This window comes from Daldinia caldariorum (assembly GCF_022478825.1).
Source record: "Daldinia caldariorum strain CBS 122874 unplaced genomic scaffold F4812scaffold_9, whole genome shotgun sequence".
Taxonomy (NCBI): Eukaryota; Fungi; Ascomycota; class Sordariomycetes; order Xylariales; family Hypoxylaceae; genus Daldinia; species Daldinia caldariorum.
In genome coordinates, this window is record NW_025953045.1 from 1,157,710 (window position 1) to 1,178,553 (window position 20,844).

General features: G+C 48.3%; 11 protein-coding genes across 11 annotated transcripts; 6 read left to right on the plus strand and 5 right to left on the minus strand.

Annotated features, from left to right (window-relative positions):
• Nucleotides 1-398: 398 nt before the first annotated feature.
• F4812DRAFT_404693 (uncharacterized protein) lies at nt 399-1,784 on the minus strand. Its single transcript, XM_047932269.1, has 2 exons — nt 981-1,784; nt 399-893 (listed from the first exon to the last, which is right to left on the minus strand). The coding sequence occupies exons 1-2, from the start codon at nt 1,532-1,534 to the stop codon at nt 737-739; spliced, it is 711 nt and encodes a 236-aa protein (XP_047789984.1). The 5' UTR covers nt 1,535-1,784; the 3' UTR covers nt 399-736.
• Nucleotides 1,785-2,553: 769 nt separating this feature from the next.
• On the plus strand, nt 2,554-4,472 carry F4812DRAFT_430467 (alpha/beta-hydrolase). The gene is made up of 3 exons (XM_047934352.1): nt 2,554-2,573; nt 2,659-3,761; nt 3,835-4,472. Exons 2-3 carry the CDS (start codon nt 2,863-2,865, stop codon nt 4,103-4,105), a joined length of 1,170 nt encoding a protein of 389 aa, XP_047789985.1. The 5' UTR covers nt 2,554-2,573; nt 2,659-2,862; the 3' UTR covers nt 4,106-4,472.
• A 370-nt stretch (nt 4,473-4,842) lies between these two features.
• On the plus strand, nt 4,843-5,617 carry F4812DRAFT_459775 (uncharacterized protein; the record flags this gene model as incomplete). The annotated part of the gene is made up of 3 exons (XM_047937607.1): nt 4,843-4,934; nt 5,003-5,121; nt 5,202-5,617. The coding sequence occupies 3 exons, from the start codon at nt 4,843-4,845 to the stop codon at nt 5,615-5,617; spliced, it is 627 nt and encodes a 208-aa protein (XP_047789986.1).
• Nucleotides 5,618-6,302: 685 nt separating this feature from the next.
• On the minus strand, nt 6,303-7,658 carry F4812DRAFT_404795 (uncharacterized protein). The gene is made up of 3 exons (XM_047932270.1): nt 7,068-7,658; nt 6,657-6,860; nt 6,303-6,551 (listed from the first exon to the last, which is right to left on the minus strand). The coding sequence occupies exons 1-3, from the start codon at nt 7,451-7,453 to the stop codon at nt 6,497-6,499; spliced, it is 645 nt and encodes a 214-aa protein (XP_047789987.1). The 5' UTR covers nt 7,454-7,658; the 3' UTR covers nt 6,303-6,496.
• Nucleotides 7,659-7,796: 138 nt separating this feature from the next.
• On the minus strand, nt 7,797-9,321 carry F4812DRAFT_430471 (uncharacterized protein). Its single transcript, XM_047934353.1, has one exon. The coding sequence runs from the start codon at nt 9,078-9,080 to the stop codon at nt 8,040-8,042; it is 1,041 nt and encodes a 346-aa protein (XP_047789988.1). The 5' UTR covers nt 9,081-9,321; the 3' UTR covers nt 7,797-8,039.
• A 211-nt stretch (nt 9,322-9,532) lies between these two features.
• F4812DRAFT_430472 (glycosyl transferase) lies at nt 9,533-11,396 on the plus strand. The gene is made up of 2 exons (XM_047934354.1): nt 9,533-10,152; nt 10,245-11,396. Exons 1-2 carry the CDS (start codon nt 9,838-9,840, stop codon nt 11,148-11,150), a joined length of 1,221 nt encoding a protein of 406 aa, XP_047789989.1. The 5' UTR covers nt 9,533-9,837; the 3' UTR covers nt 11,151-11,396.
• A 246-nt stretch (nt 11,397-11,642) lies between these two features.
• Nucleotides 11,643-14,997, minus strand: F4812DRAFT_430476 (tRNA ligase). Its single transcript, XM_047934355.1, has 2 exons — nt 11,835-14,997; nt 11,643-11,775 (listed from the first exon to the last, which is right to left on the minus strand). Exon 1 carries the CDS (start codon nt 14,745-14,747, stop codon nt 12,123-12,125), a length of 2,625 nt encoding a protein of 874 aa, XP_047789990.1. The 5' UTR covers nt 14,748-14,997; the 3' UTR covers nt 11,643-11,775; nt 11,835-12,122.
• A 136-nt stretch (nt 14,998-15,133) lies between these two features.
• On the plus strand, nt 15,134-15,992 carry F4812DRAFT_430477 (uncharacterized protein). The gene has a single exon (XM_047934356.1). It carries the CDS (start codon nt 15,316-15,318, stop codon nt 15,709-15,711), a length of 396 nt encoding a protein of 131 aa, XP_047789991.1. The 5' UTR covers nt 15,134-15,315; the 3' UTR covers nt 15,712-15,992.
• Nucleotides 15,914-16,850, plus strand: F4812DRAFT_404890 (ankyrin repeat-containing protein). The gene is made up of 2 exons (XM_047932272.1): nt 15,914-16,004; nt 16,055-16,850. The coding sequence occupies exon 2, from the start codon at nt 16,165-16,167 to the stop codon at nt 16,828-16,830; it is 666 nt and encodes a 221-aa protein (XP_047789992.1). The 5' UTR covers nt 15,914-16,004; nt 16,055-16,164; the 3' UTR covers nt 16,831-16,850.
• Nucleotides 16,850-18,391, minus strand: F4812DRAFT_404865 (ribonuclease P 40kDa subunit-domain-containing protein). Its single transcript, XM_047932271.1, has 6 exons — nt 18,115-18,391; nt 17,911-18,058; nt 17,790-17,852; nt 17,607-17,708; nt 17,428-17,553; nt 16,850-17,366 (listed from the first exon to the last, which is right to left on the minus strand). The coding sequence occupies exons 1-6, from the start codon at nt 18,256-18,258 to the stop codon at nt 16,870-16,872; spliced, it is 1,080 nt and encodes a 359-aa protein (XP_047789993.1). The 5' UTR covers nt 18,259-18,391; the 3' UTR covers nt 16,850-16,869.
• Nucleotides 18,392-18,601: 210 nt separating this feature from the next.
• On the plus strand, nt 18,602-20,687 carry F4812DRAFT_430483 (tRNA guanosine-2'-O-methyltransferase). The gene is made up of 4 exons (XM_047934357.1): nt 18,602-18,930; nt 19,000-19,844; nt 19,896-20,101; nt 20,161-20,687. The coding sequence occupies exons 1-4, from the start codon at nt 18,817-18,819 to the stop codon at nt 20,343-20,345; spliced, it is 1,350 nt and encodes a 449-aa protein (XP_047789994.1). The 5' UTR covers nt 18,602-18,816; the 3' UTR covers nt 20,346-20,687.
• The last annotated feature ends 157 nt before the right edge of the window (nt 20,688-20,844 follow it).

Genomic DNA, 20,844 nt, shown 5'->3' on the forward strand with positions numbered 1-20,844 from the left:
TTGCACCTGCTTAAGCAACTTTAACGACGATAGGCTATACGGCTCTTAGTACTTGTCGAGATATCTGTGGGATACATGGGATGGGTAATGATATGAGGGACGTTGGTCCATTTCACCGCGAACCTCACATTTCGTCTGAAGGTTTTAGTTCGCAATAGTCAAATATTTGAAATTGATATTTCCTAGGTAGGTACATATAGCTGCCTCTACACTCGTCCATCGATCCTAATATCGACCGACATAACTCTTAAAGCAAGAGAGGTACCTATAGATTACCATCTCGCTCAAATGAATCTGGGAGTGTTATCATCTTGGCCGGTGCATGTAGAGAGAGCATGCTAATAGATCCCTAGCGATAAATGACCTGTAACTAGTCATACACAGACGAAGCGATACCTATACACATCCCAGGTGGATACGATTAACTTCCCTTGGCTAAGGGAATATGATTTGCACAACAGGTAGTTGCTGAGTGGGATACCTAATTCTATATGCCTAACATACAATGAAGCACATCAAATCAGAGTTTCCAAGTGCTAAGCTATTAAGATTAAAAGATACTGGACATTATCATCTGAAGCTCTTTTATATAATGGAAGAGACTTAATCAGTTTCGCAGCAAAGTCTCTGAGGCCACTGACACCTAGAGACATGCATAAGGCAATAGCTAATTTCATTAATACGTACGAAACTCCTTATGCCTAGGCACCTAACGCATGCCAAATTTTCAACCCAATTATACGATGACTGTTTGATCTCCTTTATCCTTCTCATGCCTCCCAGACAATGGTTGGCCCAGCTGCTCAAGAGGTATAACGACAGGCTTGCCGCTTATCCTTCTGCGCTGGACAACTCCTCTACAAGCCGAGAAAAACAAGAGGAAATGTACGATTCTACGCACACGCTCAGCATTACAGCTACCTAGGTACCTAGGTAGGCAAGTACCTATGAATGGATAAAGGACATAGAAATCAACTCACGTCAAAAGAGCCAGAAACGCCACGAGGACCTCCATTAACCGGATATAGGATTTACTATAATACTCGAAATAGTTGTTAATATCACCGCCGTGGTAATATTCGTAATATTCGGGGTACGCGTCGCGGTCATCCGAGCCGGAAACCTCCAGGGCCCACGACAAGATGTACGCCGTCAAACCGATGCCGACGCCGAAGCCGAGCCATAGCAAGAGGTGCACTGCCGCGTGCGCGCCTGGATGAATCGGCCGGCGACTCGTGCTCCCCGCGTACGTAGCAGCAAGGTCGATGGCGGACCAGAACAGAGCAGCAACGGCCTGGGGCGCGGTCCACACGACGACGTAGCTCTGTATAGCAGGGTCGACGATGAGGGTGATGGAGATGCCCAGAACGATAGCGCAGAATGCTGTAGACAGCGCGACTAGGACAGCCTTAGTCACGGACCATGTTCCACCGATGAAACCTGGTGAAGACGGTTGTGGCGGCTGAGATGAGCTGAGATCTGACTGGTGCTGTCGAGGTTGAGGCTCATCCGAGTCCAACCCTGTTTTCCTCATTGTATGGGGGGCTACCTAACTATAAGGTTCGTTTCGCTACATGGTATAATGAGACGGTTGAAGTAAAAAATGACCAAGATGAAAAAGGTAATATAGTTGTTAGGTACCTAAGTTAATGTTAAGTGATGTAAAATGTAAATGGGCTTGCGATGTGCTTTCCAGTTCTCATCCCTTGTATTGTGGCATATGTACCTCGTACCTCCTCAATTCATTCTGGTTTCACGGGATTACGCAATAGATTCCCCTGCTTGTCCCTAGTTCGCCAAGAACAGTAGGGTAAGTCGCGACGCTAGCGGGCTAGTCAAAAGCCTTCCCCAGATCCCCAGAGCTAGGATACCCTGCTAAGGTTAAGCTTAGGTACTATTAGCTTTAGGTATTGTATAAAACGTACCTGTAATAGATTTCAGGTATGATGGCTCTATCCACTTTTAAAGCATTACCTGCCTTCCATTAGACGTGATTTCACAACTTGCTTCAACACAATGCTATTCCAGGTATTTACGTACCTAGACAATATCTCTCTACGGTCCCGAATAATCATGTCATATAAAATTATAATTAGATACCTGGTACGCCAGCAATCCTTTAGGTTGGTTAGAAATCTCATAAATGATTGACATATGCATATATCATCGTACAAACCGCAAAAAAGAAAACAGCTCAGCTTCCCCTCGCGCACGATAGATGCCGACCGGGCCTTCGCGCATTCCAAGGTCCGAAACAGGAAGTCCATTCAAGAAGTGTGGCGTTTGAGAGCAAGCGAATCATATCGTTTAAATCCGGCCTCGTCGTTTGATAAAGAGATATCGCCGATGGAGATATCTAAGATATATCAACATCTTTTAAGTGCGTAAATTTCTCGAAAGATGGTATCCCAAAATATCAAATCAAATAAAAAATTAAATAAGAATTAATAACCACAAGTTAACGGTCTTCTTCAAATCACAGAGCCTAGATGGTGATATAAAATACCATTCGTTTAGAAGAATCGGGCTTGTCGTCGTCATATCCCCCGTCCGTGTGGCCAGGCTGGATATAGGTTAGGTACCTAACTTGATTACGCGTTATTGATCTTCAGTACTTCGAATGCCGCGTCCCGCCGGTATTCTAACTGCAAGCATAAGGTTCTTATTTACTTACGTCAACTCGTAATCCGTGCCGAATATAATATTCCACGCTCTCCTCGTGCCCCGAACCTCAAAGACCGACCCATCGACTAGTTGCTTGTCCGCATTTCTGTTGTAGCCTTGTTTAAAACCTAGCAGGTTAACTACCTAGGTACTTACTTCATTTTATTAAATCTCCCATTTACTGTACTTATATCTACCATGGATTTCAGCCAATGGGGTAATCCCAGCAAAGAATGGCTTGCTTTTGCGGCGGCAAATCCGGCGCTCCTGGCACGGAACGAGGATCATCTGCCGCCACTTGTTCTACAACAAAAGACGAATCATTCCCGCACAACAATCGCCAAGACACTCGTCGCGGCTACAGGTCTGGGTAATCTTGTCGTCACGGAGGATTATGTCGTACCGACTCGGGACGGGAAGTCTATCACCATCCGGACCTACCGGCCCATCTTGCTAGGTGCGAAGCCGCTTCCCGGCTACGTATTTTTCCACGGAGGAGGCTACTTCTTCGGCTCGTTGGATACGGAGCTCTTTAACTGCTCCTGGTTGGCACATGCGTTGTCTATTACTGTCGTACATGTCTGCTATCGCCATACTCCTCATGTTAGCGGGTTGACACCGTGGCACGATGCCCTCGACGGTTTTGAATGGGTTGTTACGCATACGGAGAAGCTCGGAATTGTCGCTTCCCGCATCGTCGTGGGTGGTATCTCGGCAGGCGGCTCGCTGACGGCGTGCGTGGTGCAGAACGAGGTGCGGCGCGCGCGCGAAACGGGAACGCCGTGCCGTATACATGGTCAGGTCTTAGGCATTCCGAACCTAATCAATTTGAAGGCATTCCCCTACCATCTATTCGCCGACAAGGAGAAGACATCCCTGGTGCAATGCGCGGATGCTGCTGTTATCCCAAAGCAACGAATGAGACTTTTCACCGAGATGCTAGGTAGCGATGTTTATCCGGCTAACCAGACTTGGAGTCCTGGGCTTGTCGACGAGGAGGAATTGCGTGGCACGCCGCATACGGCTATTATGGTTGCCGGGTGGGATCCCATCCGGGACGAAGGGCTGTGGTACGCACAGAAGTTGAAAAATGCAGGGTAAGAGAACGTTTCTCATCTCTTTATGAAAGATAATCTTGGTTTCTCTAATATTGATCCGCAACCTTTTTAGTGTTCGGACAAAAGTCCATATCTTCCCGGGTCTTCCTCACGCTTTCTACGCCTTTGTCGGTCTACCATCGCATAGACGCTGGAACGAAACTATGCTCGATTCTTTGCGCTGGGCGGTAACCGAGGAAGACGGATGGATCGTCGAGGAGCCTCCCGTGATGTCACCGCTTATGGAGAAGGCTTTGGCAATCGGCGCCCCGGTTGACCCGACAACTCCTGGTGCCACTCCCGAGGATATGGCAAAGTCGGGAAACCTTCTTCGAGGAGAATAATGTTTTTCTTTTTCTGTGGATTCGAGGGGCCAATAGCGAATAATCAGTTTTACGAGTTCTCTTCATGGCAAATGGAGGTGGAAAGAATCAAGATGACGGTAGTAGAAGTCTAGATGATGCCGTCATCTTTTAAAATCACATCCACGAAAACCTGACTGTACCGAAGGGGATATGCATAACATTAGGTACCTCCTATCTTAGGTAGGTAGGTAGGTATACAGAGATAGAGCATGAATTAAGCCCGACCAGCCATATTGGCCTTCTCTTATTATTGTCGGCAGTCCCTCGGGCCTCAACTTAGCAAGTCACTCCTTATAAACATTCTTATATCTTAGGTACCTCCTATACTATGGTAGATTTCCATCTTGCAAGTCTTTTTTTTAATTATCGTCCACTAGGTCAGCCACTAGGTCAGGTACGTATTGTACAATACCTGTGTATATGATATATTAGGTATTCGCATTACCAGGAGATTATGAGCGCACCTTCCTCTCTACGTCGTCCACGCTGCACTGCACGTTGCCCTCAAGATATTGTACAATTTACATAAATTCTACCAGAACAGGACATCGGTTCAGGCCGCAGTTCTCTTAACTAACATCCACTCATGATAGCCTCCTTCTTTCCTTACACTATATTTATTTTCACCGACCTGAGATTTCTAATTCATTTGAGGGTATCTCTCTCTATCTCCGGGGATTGTCCCCCTTTATATCCCAAATATCGTACTATTTACCATGGCGGCCTTCTCGCGAGCAACATCACTCCTTCTCAGCAAATCAGTCAACGTTCGATGCTCTCAGAAACTACTCTGTCACTTTGAACCATCGTATGGGGCCCTCTCTGCTTGACATAGAGTATTCTGGAGCACCGCCATGGACTAACTGGTAATTTTAGCACACTTACCTCGCCGGGATTCGATAAAAGCCATCTTCTTAACAAAGCTATCTACAATGGTATGTCTCTTACAGGCCATACATCGCCGGACACCAACGGTTTTCAGAACAAGCAACCGCGTAAGTCAACTGCTTTCTATTGGTACTCCCCCAACCCCAACCCAAAAAGCTCCTTCCTCCTAATTGAAATCGCCATCCAGTAACGGCGAAACCTCTGGGAATCATACCAACGTCAAGCCTGGGTACCGCTGTGCCGTTGGTACACAGCACGATCCCGCCACAGCAAGGCAAGACCACCACCACCACCAAAGTCTGGGACGCGCATAAGAAGGACACCACTCCCCCCCTTGCATTGCGTTCCTACTCCTACGCGTCTGGCACTAATGGCGTGCCGCTCAACCGCAACAAGACCTTCGCGGGTCGCCGCTACAAGGCGCAACTTGATATCATGCAGGACCAGAAATGCTTACGTAGCAGCATGGACGATTTCCTCGTTCAGCTCTGGAGCATTATTGTTAGCGGGTTTCATCCTGCTCTGGTCTACATGGGCGCGGTAATGTTGACTATCAGTCTGAGCACGATAATCATGGCGTTATCGATAATATTCTTTTATTAGGTGCCTTAGGTTAGGTACCTGTCTTTGGGGGGAAAGGGGCGGGAAGGGGCGGGAAGGGGCGGGAAGAAAAGATTGCCTCCTATGGTGACGTCCGACTTCGGCCTATTCCTCTTAGTCTTCCCGCCTGGATGGTCCGAGGCATTGAATGATATACTTGAGAAGTACGAGAGAAATAGTCGTGAAGCTACTGCAACTAGGCGGCGAGGAGAATTATGCCATGGAGCTGTAATGTTTGCTGTTATCAACGATACGGCCAGCCAACTACCTAGGCATGTAAATCCTGCGATGAATCAGCTAATTGATAGGCAATATCAGGTTCCTAGCAAGGAAAACAAGTTTATTTATTCATTTCGAGCAGTCCTAGGGTGATACACTTACCTCAGGTACTTTGTGAAGCTCCAGAGTTGAAGCCTACCGTGATTCAAAGGCCTGTGGAAGTGGACTGGTATCGACTGAAGATTCCGAGAACGGCTTTGTCCCAACTAACGTAATGTAGACTCGTTTGAGCAGTCCTTAAATTACACATTATCTCAATAATTTCTTGAGTTCCATGTTCTATTCCTTTTTAGATCACCCGATCAGGCTGTTGATCGACCGAATAGCCCCTAGCCTAGAACACCTAAAGCACGTATTCGGCGCATTGTAACATCACATGCTCTTAGATATCTGAATGTTCTATACTGAGAGTAGGTAAAGCTTGTGGTATTAGTTGGTATTAGAACCGAGGCCAATCTAGGGCATTTGGGGGGTATATACAACATCCGTAGTAGTAGTAGTAGTCGACATGATACAGCGAAATAAAGCCACGGATCGAAACTCTACCTATATTTCCATCTTCTGACGTCCCTCTTCCCACGTAAGCGAGTCGCAGGAAGCTTTCTACTCGTCGTCAAGTATTCGACTTGCTATTTGACCGAAAACAGGAACTTCGAATCTGCAAAAGTATAAGTATATGTACCTTAGGTAGGTAGGTACGGTACTAGTTAAAGCAAGGAAAAAAAAAGAAAAAAAAAAGAAGAGAGAGCTGGGACGGCCTTACCGATCTAACGTATCTGCGTCTCGATATGCCCGCTGAGCTAGCCAACCCATCAGACCTAGATCCGCGAGGAATAAGACCCAGCTGAGGAATGTTGACCACGAGAATAGCAGGTGTACGATGAAAATGACGGTGAATAACAGACTAGACTGCCACGCGTGGAACCTGGCAATGAGACGAGACGTTAGCATGGGTATGCGCGAGAAGCTACCTAACCTAGGTAATTAGCTGGTTGGGAAGTCTGCATAGCAGTAGTATCATTATTATAGGAAATCTTCCCAGATGGAAGACCCCCTAAAACATGTTACTATCTATCTATCTATCTTCCTTAGAACAACAACTAACTAACTGGGCAACCCGAGTGGATAGATAGATAGATAGGTTAGATAGGTAGATTGGATAGATAAAACCCACCTGACGAAATCGCTCTTCCGCTCGACAATCAGCAGTATAATAGCGCCCAGCGGCGGCAGCGCGAGGTACGCCAGACACGCCTCGTAATCGAGCCGTATGCCGAGGCTGGTGTCGAACTCGCTCACGTAGGCCCCGGTCTCAGGCGCATAACCGCCGCCGGTACCGCCGCCGGGGAGCGCGGCCTGCCACGAGCGCTGGGGCTGCGGGTGCTGTAAGGGGGGCGGGGACTTGGACGCGAAGCCGCGCTGCTGCTGCTGCTGCGAAGGGGAGAAGGGCCGTCGGGTGTCGAAGGAAGAAGTAGCGCGCGGCGACGCGGCGTTGGATCGCGGAGGGGAGAAGGGGCGGTTGTTTTCCGGCGGGGAGGATTGGTATGGTGCGAAATCCATCGCGGGGGACGGGGTTTTATTCGGGTGACCTCCTATATAGGTATATATGTTGAAATGGCGTTGGAGTGGGTTTATTATTATTATTAGATTTCAAGTTATGTTTAGCTGTTAGATGTTGTTGTTGATGTTGACCGAGGCGCAGTTGGTACTTCGTGCACTGTACCTCAGATCCCATTACGGCGGAACGGCAAGTGCGCAATGTGACTTGCAGCAGCAGCTAAATCTTATTGCGTTCAGGCCCTGTAACAGGGACCGCATGGGGGTGTGGACAGGTGGACAGGTGGGACATCTAAGGGTCCACTCGAGAATCAATATGAATTTATACGGTATAAACCGTACATACCTGTTAAGAAACTTGCATTATTGAACTTGGTATAAGAACGTCATAGGTAATTGTGAAGTGACGAGGTCCTGGATACTGAAATCATAAATGCAGTAAAATCCAGGATACAATAAAATATACAGTAGTATAATAAATACCACACATGTCATCCGTAACTTTTTAATACACTTTTAAGCCGACGACACGTACTCCAGGTCCAGGCCGTATAACTTATTGCTATACGAAATCCATACGACATGTAATCTATGAGCTCGTCTCTTCCTTCGTTTCTTCCTCCTTCTTAGCACCTCCGTTGGCCTCCTCTTCGAGCTGCGTCCTCCTGCTCTCCAGCGCAAGCCACAATCCCTTGCTGTGGCCTTCCAACGCCGTCGTAATACCCAGACCAGCGCTCTGGAGCATGGAGATGAACTGCGCCCTGAGGGTGTCGAGACCGCCCTCGATGCCGCCGACCCATTTAACACCCTCGAGGTCGAATACCCGATCCTCTATGCGACCACCCACTAGGATTAACTTCTGCAACGCATTCTGCGCCGTCGGATCGTAGTAACCCGGGTTCTTCTTGCGCGAAGGAGGCGGGAATGCCGGCGGCGAAGGCGCTAGAACCGACAACACGGCCGCTAGATGGGCCGGAGACACATCCGGGAAAGTCACAGCCGCGACGGGACCAACGAGTAGCGGGGCAACCTGGGCGTATTTCGAATTCTCATCGGCAGCCTTGCTGGCCTCCGATATAGTCTTGTAGGCCGTAGCTGATAGATCGTGCTTGTAGGCGTTGGATTTGGAAGGCTGCGCCGCGGGGTCGAAGAACTCGACTATCTTGAAAGCGACGTTGAAGATGCGCGTGCGAAGAACCTGCAGCTCGATTTTCGACGCAATATCTATGGGGACGCCATTACTATCAGTCGGGCCTGCGACGGGCGGGGGAACATTAGCAAGGGCCAGGCGTAGCTCCCGTCGTACAGCAGCCCATTCTACCGCGGTAAGGTTGTTATGTTGGAAGAATAGGATTATGGGCGTCGAACGGAGAAGAGCGGTATAAGATCGGAGGAGTTGGGTTTTTCGCTCCTCTGGTCGCCGTGCGCTCGGGGGCTGAGTAGGTGGGACATAGTTATCGGGAAGTCTTAAACCTCCAAGGGGTAATGCGGAAGCGGAAGCACTTGCATAGTGCCTCGAAGCATCACACGAGCTTTGTAGGAAGATGGCTGTAGGCCTTTGGGGGTTTATTGTTCTTCGAAGGGCTCGACTTATACTGCCCCGCGCCGAGCCATTGATTCGTGGCGGCATCTCTGTTAACGACTTCGAGGATCCTTATGCCTATTACCGGTTTATTATGCCCTCGAGAAGCCCTCAGTGATGTTGCCCTGCTGTTGGGTGCGGCCTTACTCTTTTTTTATTTATTTTTTTAGTATAAATTTGCTTTGAATTGAAGATTGGCGAGAGCTTCAAAACTTCGTCCAATTGAATTTCCAAAGTTGCAGAGGTCCGTGCTCAAAGGCTACCGAGAATCTACCTAAGATTAGGTACCTGCGCTTGTAGTATATTACCTAAGCAGTACCCAAGCGGTACGTACTGTACTTCATATGTAGATCTTTCGCCAAGGCTAGGGGTCCCGCTGGAACCTTGAAAGTTCCGCTAGGGCGCATAGGTACTGCACGCATACTGCATAAATGGGAACGGCTCAATAGGTACATATTTCGCGGGGTATTACAGTATTTACTCCCAAATCAACTGTAAACGACCCAAGCTTTGAGTCACAAAAGAAGCAAGGAGGTTCAGTTTTATGAGACAATTCGACCATTGAAGCTGAAATATATTCCGTGTAGTTATTCCCTTGAAATTCCCAGCCGTATTGATTTCAATTGGGCTATGAGAATATTTATTCGTCCCAAGATTTTATTCTAATTACCTGGATACCTAGGATAGGTACCTGTCATCTTATAATAACCTCAACTTATACCCAACTTCTAACTTCAACCTACCCCTGCAAGCTAAGACGGGATAATACGAGATACCGAACAGCTTCAAGTCGACTCTAATAACTATGGCAGAGCAGACGCAAAGCTTCGTAGATATCCGGCCGCTACTCCAGCGCTTATGGCCTGACCCGGCTGCGCAGAACGTAACAGCCCACGAGATTGCAGACGCCCTCGCCCTCATTTTCACCAACCAGCTCAGTCCCGTTCAAACCGGCTCGCTGCTTACAGCTCTACACTTCACCGGCTGGGACCGTCGGGCCGATGTCCTCGCCCAGGCTTCCGCTGCTATGCGCCGGCACGCTGCCCAGATCGACTCGGGTGCTCTGAACGAGGTTATTGCAAAGCGGCGGAGGCCCGAAGGTAAATATAACGGCGGGTTGGTAAGTCTTTCCGTGGCTTATACAGGCCACGGTTATTATATTATAGTATATACATAATTGAGGAAGAATGATAGCTAATGTAATAGTTGTAGTGCGACATCGTCGGCACGGGCGGCGACTCTCACAACACCTTCAATATCTCCACCACATCTTCCATCCTCGCCTCCTCTCTCCTCCTCCTCGCCAAGCACGGAAACCGCGCGTCGACGTCGAAATCCGGCTCGGCGGACCTGCTCATGAACATGCAGCCGCAGCCGGCGCAGCTCGACCGCATCAACCCCTCCACCATCGCCGACGTGTACGCGCGCACCAACTACGCCTTCCTCTTCGCGCCCGTCTTCCACCCCGGCATGAGGCACGTCGCCTCCGTGCGCAAGGAGCTCGGCTGGCGCACCATCTTCAACCTCCTCGGCCCGCTGAGCAACCCCCTCGGCGACGCCATCGAGGCCCGCATGCTGGGCGTCGCCCGCGACGACCTGGGCCCCGTGTTCGCCGAGGCCCTGCGCCTCACCGGCGCCAGGAAGGGCCTCGTCGTCTGCGGCAAGGAGCAGCTGGACGAGGTGTCGTGCGCGGGGCCGACGCTCTGCTGGCAGCTCGTGGAGCACGGCACCGGGTCCGTCGACGTCGAGCACTTCACCCTGGAGCCGGCGGACTTCGGGCTGCGCGCGCACTCGCTGAGCGCGGTGTCGCCGGGCCGCGAGCCGCGCGAGAACGCCGCGATCCTGCTGCGCCTGCTGCGCAACGAGCTGCCGCGCGACGACCCGATCCTCGCGTTCGTGCTGATCAACACGGCGGCCTTCCTGGTCGCCGCGGGCGTCTGCGAGGCGGACGAGAGCGCCATGGGCCCTGGCGACGACGGAAAAGTCGTTGCGGAGCGCGGGCCCGGGGGCGGCCGCTGGAAGGAGGGCGTGCGCCGCGCGCGGTGGGCGATAGAGAGCGGCGAGGCGTGGAGGCAGTGGAGCGCTTTTGCCGAGGTTACGAATAGCTTACCTGCGTGAGAAGGTTCTACCGCGTCTGTCTAGATAGTGTCTACCTAACCTAACCTAACCTAACCTAATCTATAGGTTGGCTAATTAGTTAGTAGCATAATTAGGAGCTGGAGCTGGAGCTGGTGGCTATTTTGGGAAGCTCGCACATTCCTCGTTGTCTTTTTCTTTTTCCGTCTCGAGTTGTGTGTGATACCAGAGAAGAAACAAGATGAAAATTATATATATATTAGGTATATATATAGAGAGAGGGGGGGGGCGGGGGGGGGCTACATCGGAAATGGGGCTTGTTTGTTATTGATGTTTACAATGGGATGGATGTGTTATTGGGAAGGATAGAAAAAAACAAACAAGACGAGAGATAGGTCATGGTAACTTGCTAGGGAAAAAACAGGGGGGGTGGGATAAGGAGGACTTCACTTGGCTCGAGAAGAATACCTGCCTCCTATCTTCAATATAAACTCCTTAGGACAACCCCTGCAACTGACTGGTCTATATTACATACATGTGTTCTGCGTGCAATACGCAAGACTTCTATTTCACATGAGATTTCTGATGAAACACTCTGAGCAGCATTCATCAATTGTTAAGACGCTACTTTCTATACAAATACCTAACGGTCCCAATATTCGTGAAACTGCTACCAACACCAAGAAGTCAGATAACCCGAAGGTCTTGATATTCTGGGGGACGTACATAATAGAGCACAATCCAGATATACGACATGCGGGTACAATAATGGGTACTTTTTCAACTCTGGAATATCATGTTTTGCGGTATAACATCGCTCTTGCGTACCATGTCCGCCATTTTCTCTCCCTTTACCTTTGCCTTTGCCTTTACCCTTACCTCTCCCCGCCCACTTGCCTTTGTTTCCTCCATTTGTCCACCAGAACGAGCACCTCTTCCGCCACGGGAACTACCACCTCTCCCCTGATTTCGCTGGGACTCTCGAAGCCCTGAAAATGGCTGCTCCCAGAGATCCTACCTCGACAGAACGCCACGGACGCTCCCCTTAATTATGGTATTGCCCTCGATGACCCGTTCGCCGATACCTGTGTCAGGTCCGCTACCAACCTCGAGCCACCGCTGGAGTAGGTCGTTGCTTTCCTTGGGTTTTACCGTGTCATCGCGTGTCCCGACCGTTATGTGGGGTACCTTATTGACGCAGGTCCATTTCTCCTCTTCATCAAGGATGCGCACAACTATAGCCATGATGCGATCGTCATATACGACGCGCTCTAGCTGGATATTGCACTCCCCTAACTTCCCATCCGGATCCTGATTTTCAGCATGCAGCGACGTGTACTTATTCCATAATTCAGGATGCTGCTTAGCCCCCACGCGGTGCATCAGCGTTACGTGGAATAGAGCCTGGACGCGCCGGGTCTGCTGTAGCTGCCTGTAGAACCGCTGTGTCTCCGGATCTGTGCCTTTGAAGGCAGACTCGAGAGCTACCTTAATATCTTGAGCGTGAACAGAGATAGACATGTATTCTAAAGGCTTCTTCTTTGGGGGTTGTGATTCTTGATTCTTTGTCTGCTGAGCCTGTTTTTTACCTTGTTTCCTGCTTCGGTCGGGGATGATATGCCTCAAGTCGGGCTTGTAATCTTCAATAGCAGCCTTGACAGCCTCGTCTAGCTGTTCGTCGGTAGGGATATTAGGGACTAGCGATGGAAATTTCCGATGTAGCTCCCTGACAACCGTCTCTACATTAGCACGGCTATCCAGCGTAGGATCTAGGTCGACGACCAAGTCAAACCCATCATCAGGACTACGTTCGGGATCGCAAGGCTCAAATCTTTCGATAAAGTTCTCCATGATTCCAATAACCTTTGACTCCTCCGAAGCGGCTTGGATAGTCTGGTGGTTATCTCCACGGTTTAATACGCGTTCCCTAGTCACTTTCCGAATATCGTCAATATTGCCGTGGACGTAATTGAGAGCAACGAGACGTGCTCCATTATGTTGTAGCTTGATGTCTTTAATAATTTGTTCTCGCTCCCGACGCGCCGAATTGTTCCGGTCCGCTATAACGGCAGGATGATCATTGAGAAGCGCCAAAACGGACTGTACCATCTTTACCGGCCGCTGCTTGCCTGTAATATTATCGTTCTGGATAATACCCCAACCAAACAAATGTGTCAGGGCAATACCAACAGTGGTCTTTCCACAGCCGATAGTGGCGATAGGCACGAGGACGACGTCGCGGGAGACGGATGCCAGCTCGTTGCCTTCGGACTCGTTCTCGATATTAGCAGCTTCTGAGCCCTTCATATGCTTAAAGGCCAAGAAATCGTCGCGAAGAGCAATGATTCCATGGTTCTGATTATAGGCTTTCGCCATGTTAGGGTCTGCAGCAAGCCTCTGGCGGGCGTACCCTAGGTATTCTTGGGTAATCTTGACGTGCTTCTTGAATTTCGGGGGCTTGCCTGCGATTAGGGCCTTAGTGCATTCCCGCCACTGCCTGTATAACAAGTATGGCTCCTCGAATTTGAATTTGAAAAACCAATCTCCATATGGTAGCTCGCTAGGATTGGGAGACATTTTGCAACGAATGACGAAACCCTCAACATCTCGACCTTCATGCGCTCCCGACTCTGCAACTGCCTCTAAAAAGGATTTGACAGAGTTAGCATCGTCAAAAGTCTTAAGACTGACTTTGCGGAAACCCCATTCGTCGGCGAACTGTTGGACAAGAGTGCCGGAATAGGTTACGAACTCGGGAACGTTGACGTTAATTCCATGGAGGTACAGGCCGGCCTTGTCAGGGCCGTAAGCAAGGATGTGCTCCTCAAATTCGTCGTCACATAGCTCCGCCACGGCGGTCACATTTCGTTTCCTCAGCTCCTGGGCGAATTCTTGTCGAGTCTTGCCGATAGTAGCGAGCTGTTTGTCAACCCATCGTTCACCCGCGCTGGCGTGGCTCACTTCGACATCGCTACGGTCTCCAGTGGAATGTTTGCTGCAGATAAGCAGGGATCCGTCTTCAAGACCGCTAATAAAGATGATGCAGCCGTTCTCCTTCAGAGTGAGCTCATATGGGCCTTGGGTTTTCGTTAAGATATTATCCCATTTCGTTTCGGTGACCTCGCCAGTGTTGAAAAACTTATCATAACCCCGGATTGCAATCTCATGCTCTCCTTTGCGATTCTTGGTGGTGAAGAGACCCCTAGCATAAGTGGGAAGGTTTCTCTTCTTGTAGTCCCAGTCGTTCAAGCGCCAGGAGTCAACGGTGAAGCCATCAGGCGATCCCTTGACATCAAATGTAGTTTTCTTAGTTTTAATTCTGGACTTATTGCTCAGAGCGGCAACCAGGTTCGCTACCGCTTTGGGGTCTTGGTCACGGTAGGGCACTTGGGGAGTCGCCATGGTTGATTGTTGACGTTGAAGAGTGGTAGAACTAGAGGGTAAACCCGACTTGGGTAATCCGCTAAAATGAGCCTTCTTCCCGTGAAAAACAAGAGAGTGGTATACTCTATGAGATTCTGTGCGTAGAATAAATTTTGGTAGTGGATTCGTGAAGGTAGCGGCACGTGGAGATATGAGACGCCTTGATGATATGAGGTGGTGAGTGTATTTACAATTGTGAGGACGAGGAGGAGGCATTGGCTGCCCGCTACCTAGGTATACCCGGGTTTTTTTAAGTTGCGGGATTGAAGCATAAAATAATGGGTTCAAGGATATTCTTTCCTTTATACTTTTGTTAGGTCCCTGAATTATTAGGTATTGTTATAACAGAATGTCAGATTGTGGTAGCCTTACAAATAGAGTTTGTCGTTGTTGCCCGGCCTGAGTCAAAATGTTAAATCCTTACTATGGTACAAGTACCTAACTTTAGGTACTAAATGAAATTCGTTACCAAATCTTACCTAAGATAACAATGGCAACAAAGGCAGGTATTCTCGGCGTTGAGTCACTACCGTAAACCATATTGACACTGTCAACTAGCGGGGCTTAATATTTTTAGGGGCTCCCCTTACTCTATTTCAACCCCTATAAGGAATAAGTACTGAGCCACCCGATTTTGTATAGAAAGATACAGAAACTCTAATACAAGTATATAAATGCTACCTACCTTCCGTACGCCTGTGACATTTCACACTCAGTCAAGATTCTCCTACTTGAAACCTTCAGCCTATTCGTAACGTTGGTCTCCCCCCCCCCCCAAAAAAAAATGGACTTGCAAGAAAGAATCGACTGGGTACGTCGTCAACGGCTAGTAACCACATCGCCTTCCCCTGTGCCTGCCGAAAGCCTCGTCGAACGGCAACAGAATCCACGGGTGCTTGAGCCCGCCACGCCCTCTGAAACAAACCGACGGCCACATTGGCGATATAGGGACCCTAATAGCATTAAGAGAAAGGCGCCCGAGCTTACTAGGGACCAACGGCTCGAGATACGCGTCTTGAAGAAATATCACCCCGAGTTGACATACATGGACCTTTCAAAATGGACTGGGTATACGTATCACCAAGTCCAGCGAGCACTCACTGGTCCTCTATCACCACGAAAGCGAGGCTACGGGCTCAAAAACATGACAGCTCCGAAGGTACAAACTTCATCGTCTTAAGCTAATTATATATAGGATATCGAGAGTCTTGATAAATAATGAGGTTATTTGTAGAGAGTGGGAGGATTCTTACTAGTGATTTGCTTATATCTTATAATAGCTTCGAAGGTATCTTCTACATGTACCTAGGTACCATTTTATTGTATTTCGTTTTTTCGATGGAGGGGGTTGTTAGGTAGGTAGAACTTAGCGAGGGGATGAGGGGTTGAGAAGCTTAATTCGATTTTACCAACGTGCGTCATACCTTAGCCCACTCTTCAATTTATCAATCCGAATTTTTCATACGGCCTAAAGTATGCGATCTAAAATTCTGGAGTAGCCATCGTACTAAGTAAAGCTCAAGGTTTTCCATTTCTCATACCAATTTATTTGGCTAGCAGTAATCTTTTCCCTTCCTTCTTTTTTTTTTCTCGACAAATTCAACTCCCCAACTATCTAATTCTTCCGGTCGCCATGTCTGCCAACCCGTTCCTGTTAGCTGCCGACAACAGCCCAGATCTACTGCCCCTCCTTCGAGAGAACCCTAGTCGAGCTTCCGAACAAGACTCCCACGGATACTCCCTAGTTCACGCGGCTGCGAGCTACAATCATCTCGATCTCCTCCGCACCTTAATTCGCGAGTTCAATGTCGATGTTAACCTGCGCGACGAAGACGAAGAGACGGCCCTCTTCGTGGTTGAAACAGTCGAAGCTGCTCGCGTCCTAGTTGAGGAGTTGGGAGCTGATGTTTCGATCAAAGGTTCTGATGGATATACTGCTTTCCAGAAGATAGATGAAGAGGGTGAATTTCCAGAGGTTGCTGAGTATCTAAAGACCAAGGAGGAAGCTGGCCATACCCAAACTCTACCGAATGGAGCCAATGGAACGAATGGAACGAATGCGGACACAAACGCTGCGCCACCCGTACCCCAAGGTCTGAACATATCTCTTAGCACAGTCGCACCTACCGATGAGACTGAGCTCGAAGTTGATCCCGAATTTCGAAGGAGGATAGAAGAATTAGCTGGGCGAGACGACTTCAACTCCGACGCTGGCCAAGCTGCACTTAGACAGCTAGTTGAAGATGCCATAGCAGAGCGCAATCTCGCAGATCGCAATGTTCGTTCGAGACAGGATTAGTTAGGTTGGTTGGTTTACCAATTAGGAATGCGATGTGTCTCAATTATGTTTCCTGATATCCCAAAGGAGATACTCCCCAGACGCGTTAGGTGGTCTGAAAATAGTACAGTCGGCGCTGTCTCCGATGATATCTCTCGCGAACGTTGTAGTACTTAGGGAAAACCATGACTTGGCTGGCAGGGCGAGTATCACATCCACCAATGTTTGTCGAGTCCACCTCGGCGGGACAAAGCCTTGCCAGCTAATTCGGCACAGCTTCCCTTCCGAAAGGTCATCGAGATCACCAGGAACGGCGTAACTAGACAGATATGGGTCGATTTTGTCATCCACGTTGATTCGCGGACTATCAAGTCTGACTAGAGACAGCCACTCGTATAAGTCCGTGGCGAATTCATCTAAATCTAACCGACTTTGGTTTGATAAAATAGTGGCTGGAGGTTTGAGCGATGGCATCTTTGCAGAGATATCCTCGGAGATCTTAGGATATGATGTATACTTCACAGGATAGTGCCGCGAGAGAGGATCAGGGACGGGTGCTATGCCACATAGTTATGAGTAATGGCGCAACTAGGCAGGAAATAAATATGCGCAACTCACTCTTCGAAAGATTGTGAAAAAGCCATGTGACAGGCGCGTTGAAGACATTCTTGCATGCGTATGCTAATCTATCAAAACCCTTCTTCCCGTGAAGCATCGAGGGGCTTCGAAGATCGAATTGTACAACTTGAGAGCTTGATTAGCAATCGCAACGAAAATTGATACGTTGATGAACATACTCCATCTCGGCTTGAGGCCTCGTTTACCCTTAACTCCGTGAGGTCTTCCAACAAGCCCAGCTCGCTCATACGTCTCTTTATCGAGATACATAGTGAGCACGCCTAGAATATTCAAAAGATTATTGTCAGTTATACGCATTATATTAATAAGAGTGGATAAATATATAGGCTAGGTATGCATACCTTCTTTTAGAGAAAACACATTCTCGGAATCTATTCTTCCCTCCGAGAGCATCATGATATTGCCTTGTCCTCGTGTTAACCTTGACATCTGTAGAGCGGCAGCAGCAAGAAACTAACTTACCTATCTTGATGTATTCGGTGAAGAAGTCACCCTCTAGGACTTGTCCAAGTTTCATGATGACCTTATAAAATACAGGTGCTCGGCTCGGATCACCTATGAGCTTGTCTTTGACGAGCTGCGTTAGTTCTGCTGGGAGAATTAAATCAACCTGAGCCGCATTAGTAAACGCATTGGATATAATAATTTAGACATAGGTGCTCATACTTTGTAAACGAAGTCTTGCGACAATAACGTGCTCCAGGGTTTTCCCTTCGTTGGTAAGTTTTGGGGGTCGGGATGGCCCATCACTCCGTATGTGACGAAGCATTTTGAAGATTGATGGACGCTCGGCGCAGAGAAAGAAAACATCACGAGCAGAGTATCCTAGGTACGTGATAAGATTCCGGGACTTATAAAATGTAATAGGTGTTGCCCGGAATTTGATGTTGGATATAGGTACCTAAGGTATTAATAAGATATCGAGATAGAAACGCGAACTTTTGAAGTTACTATGTTAGAGGTACTTAACCTACAACGACCCTCCACCGTAAAACTAACAGCAATATTCTTTATAAGATTAGGGCGGTTTAACGAATACTACCTCCAGCAATCCTAAAGACTCAATGGCACTAAAGCGGGCCATGCAGAAATCAATAGTAGCGCCATACCAAGCACTCGGCCATTTTTCTCTTAGAAACACACCCTCTGTTATTATCAACGTTCTTTTTTTATTTTCACTTTTATGAAACCTCTAGGTACAAACGGACTCACTCGTTACATGTTTAGTATTCCTAGCAGTAGGTATCAAACATTATTCCTAACTTCAGATGGAGCAATTTACAAATAATTTCGAAGCAAAAAACATACAACACATCCAAGTTAATCTGCCTGTAGCAACTACGAAACGCTCAAGACTCACAGTTCAAAATGGACTATCTCATTCGTTTCTCTCAGTCTCATGAGAGCTTCCGTTTGCCGGAAATTCAGTCACTCGCTGTTGTTGAGGGTCTTAAGCTGGAAATTATTTCATATAGCGACGAGGTAATAATTTATAGCATATTACCGTAACTGGCTTCCTCAAAGCTCTATGCTCACAAACATTCTCTCTAGTCGCCTTTTTGTATAGTCCGGCTGGAGTCAGAAGAGGCTGCAAAAGCTCTCCTAAGACGTTCGGTCTTGGCACAAACCATCCATGAGCTCTGGGGAGCAGGAGAGACGTATGACGAGCTGCACGCCGCAGTGAAGCGTGACACTGCTCACCTATGGCCTAAATATAAAGATGTCTCGTTTAAGATCAATATAGACGCTTATCAGGGTTCGCGACCGGAAAAGAATAAATTGGCACTTATTAATACCTTCGCCTATCTTCCCTTCGACGGACTGATTCTTCTCAAGTCCCCAGACCAGGAATTTACTATCTTCGAGGAATGGGAGTTTGACTCAGTACCGCGGAACTTGCCTAACCCCTTAAAAGCATACTTCGGTCGTCTCGTAGGCCACAGTATACGAGAGGTAATCAAAACTTACGACCTTAAAAAGAGGGGATATATCAGCACAACTTCCATGGATTCGGAACTGGCATTGATCACTGCCAATATTGCTCTCGCCGCACCGGGAAAAATATTCTATGATCCATTTGTTGGAACTGGCAGTTTTCCTATAGCATGTGCGCATTTTGGCGCCCTTGGCATGGGGAGCGATATAGATGGCCGTAGCGTCAGGGGAGAAGGTGGAAAGAGGAGCTTAAAAGGTAACTTTAAGCAATACGGACTCGAGCACCTGCTCGGTGCCGTCTTCGTCAGCGATTTAACCAACAGTCCCATACGAAGAGCGCGGATACTCGACGGCATCGTCTGCGACCCACCATACGGCGTGAGGGAGGGGCTTAAAGTTCTCGGGTGTAGAGATCCGGAGAAAGACGCCTGGCTTGTAGAAAAGGGGAAGCGGTCGTACCAGTTAGTAGCTCGCCCTAGGAAATCCTGATAGCAATTGCTAACGAAAACTAGGAAGCCGACATTCGTTCCTCCGAAGAGACCGTACAGTTTCACGGCTATGCTAGATGATATACTAGACTTCGCCTCGGATACACTAGTAGACGATGGCCGCTTGTCTTTCTGGATGCCGTCGGCCAATGACGAGGAACAAGAAATTCCTATACCAACACACCCTTGCCTGAGCGTCGTGGCCGTCTGCTCTCAGGTGTTTAATAAATGTAGGCTTACTATATAAGTACCACTTTTTGTGGGTGTTTGGACTGACAAGGTTCCTCAGGGTCGCGAAGATTAATTACTTACCGCCGTCTACGAGATTCGGATGTTGACGTGGCGGCACTGGCGCAGAGGAAGAGGGAAGAACAGGTGAAAGGTCGTACGGCAGATGACCTGAATTCTTTCCGCCGAGCGTATTTTAGGGGGTTCAAACCGGAAGAAGCGAATGCAGATGTCGCGGCCGGGTGAGGATGACCTGTAGAGGGGAACCCATTTGGACGATCTTCTTATACCTCCTTTTTTCTATAAGAAGAAGAAGAAAAAAAAAGGAGAGAAAGTGGATACTTGATATACGGATGATTGGTACCGGGCTGACACGATATGAATCCTTTAAGTACGACGTGATTCGAAAGCCGATTGTGGGGGGTCGAGTACGCGCAATCGAGGTATATTAAAGATGAAGTCCAACTAAGTGAACGAAATATATCAGATCAGATAAGCTTACCTACCTGGTAGGTATTCGAAGATCGATACTCAAAGGTTAGGTACCTGTACAATACAAAAGTTGCCTACCAAAATATCTTAGTGTGTAATTACTGACTTTTCATAGTATATAGCGCTAATCGTAGCTGCAAAGCATTCCCCATTTTTAGGTGTAGGCACCCTAAACAATAGGTCAGGTTCAATAGGATATAGGATATAGGTACCTACCTAACCTAACCTATTGGAATACCTACCTCGGTAAACC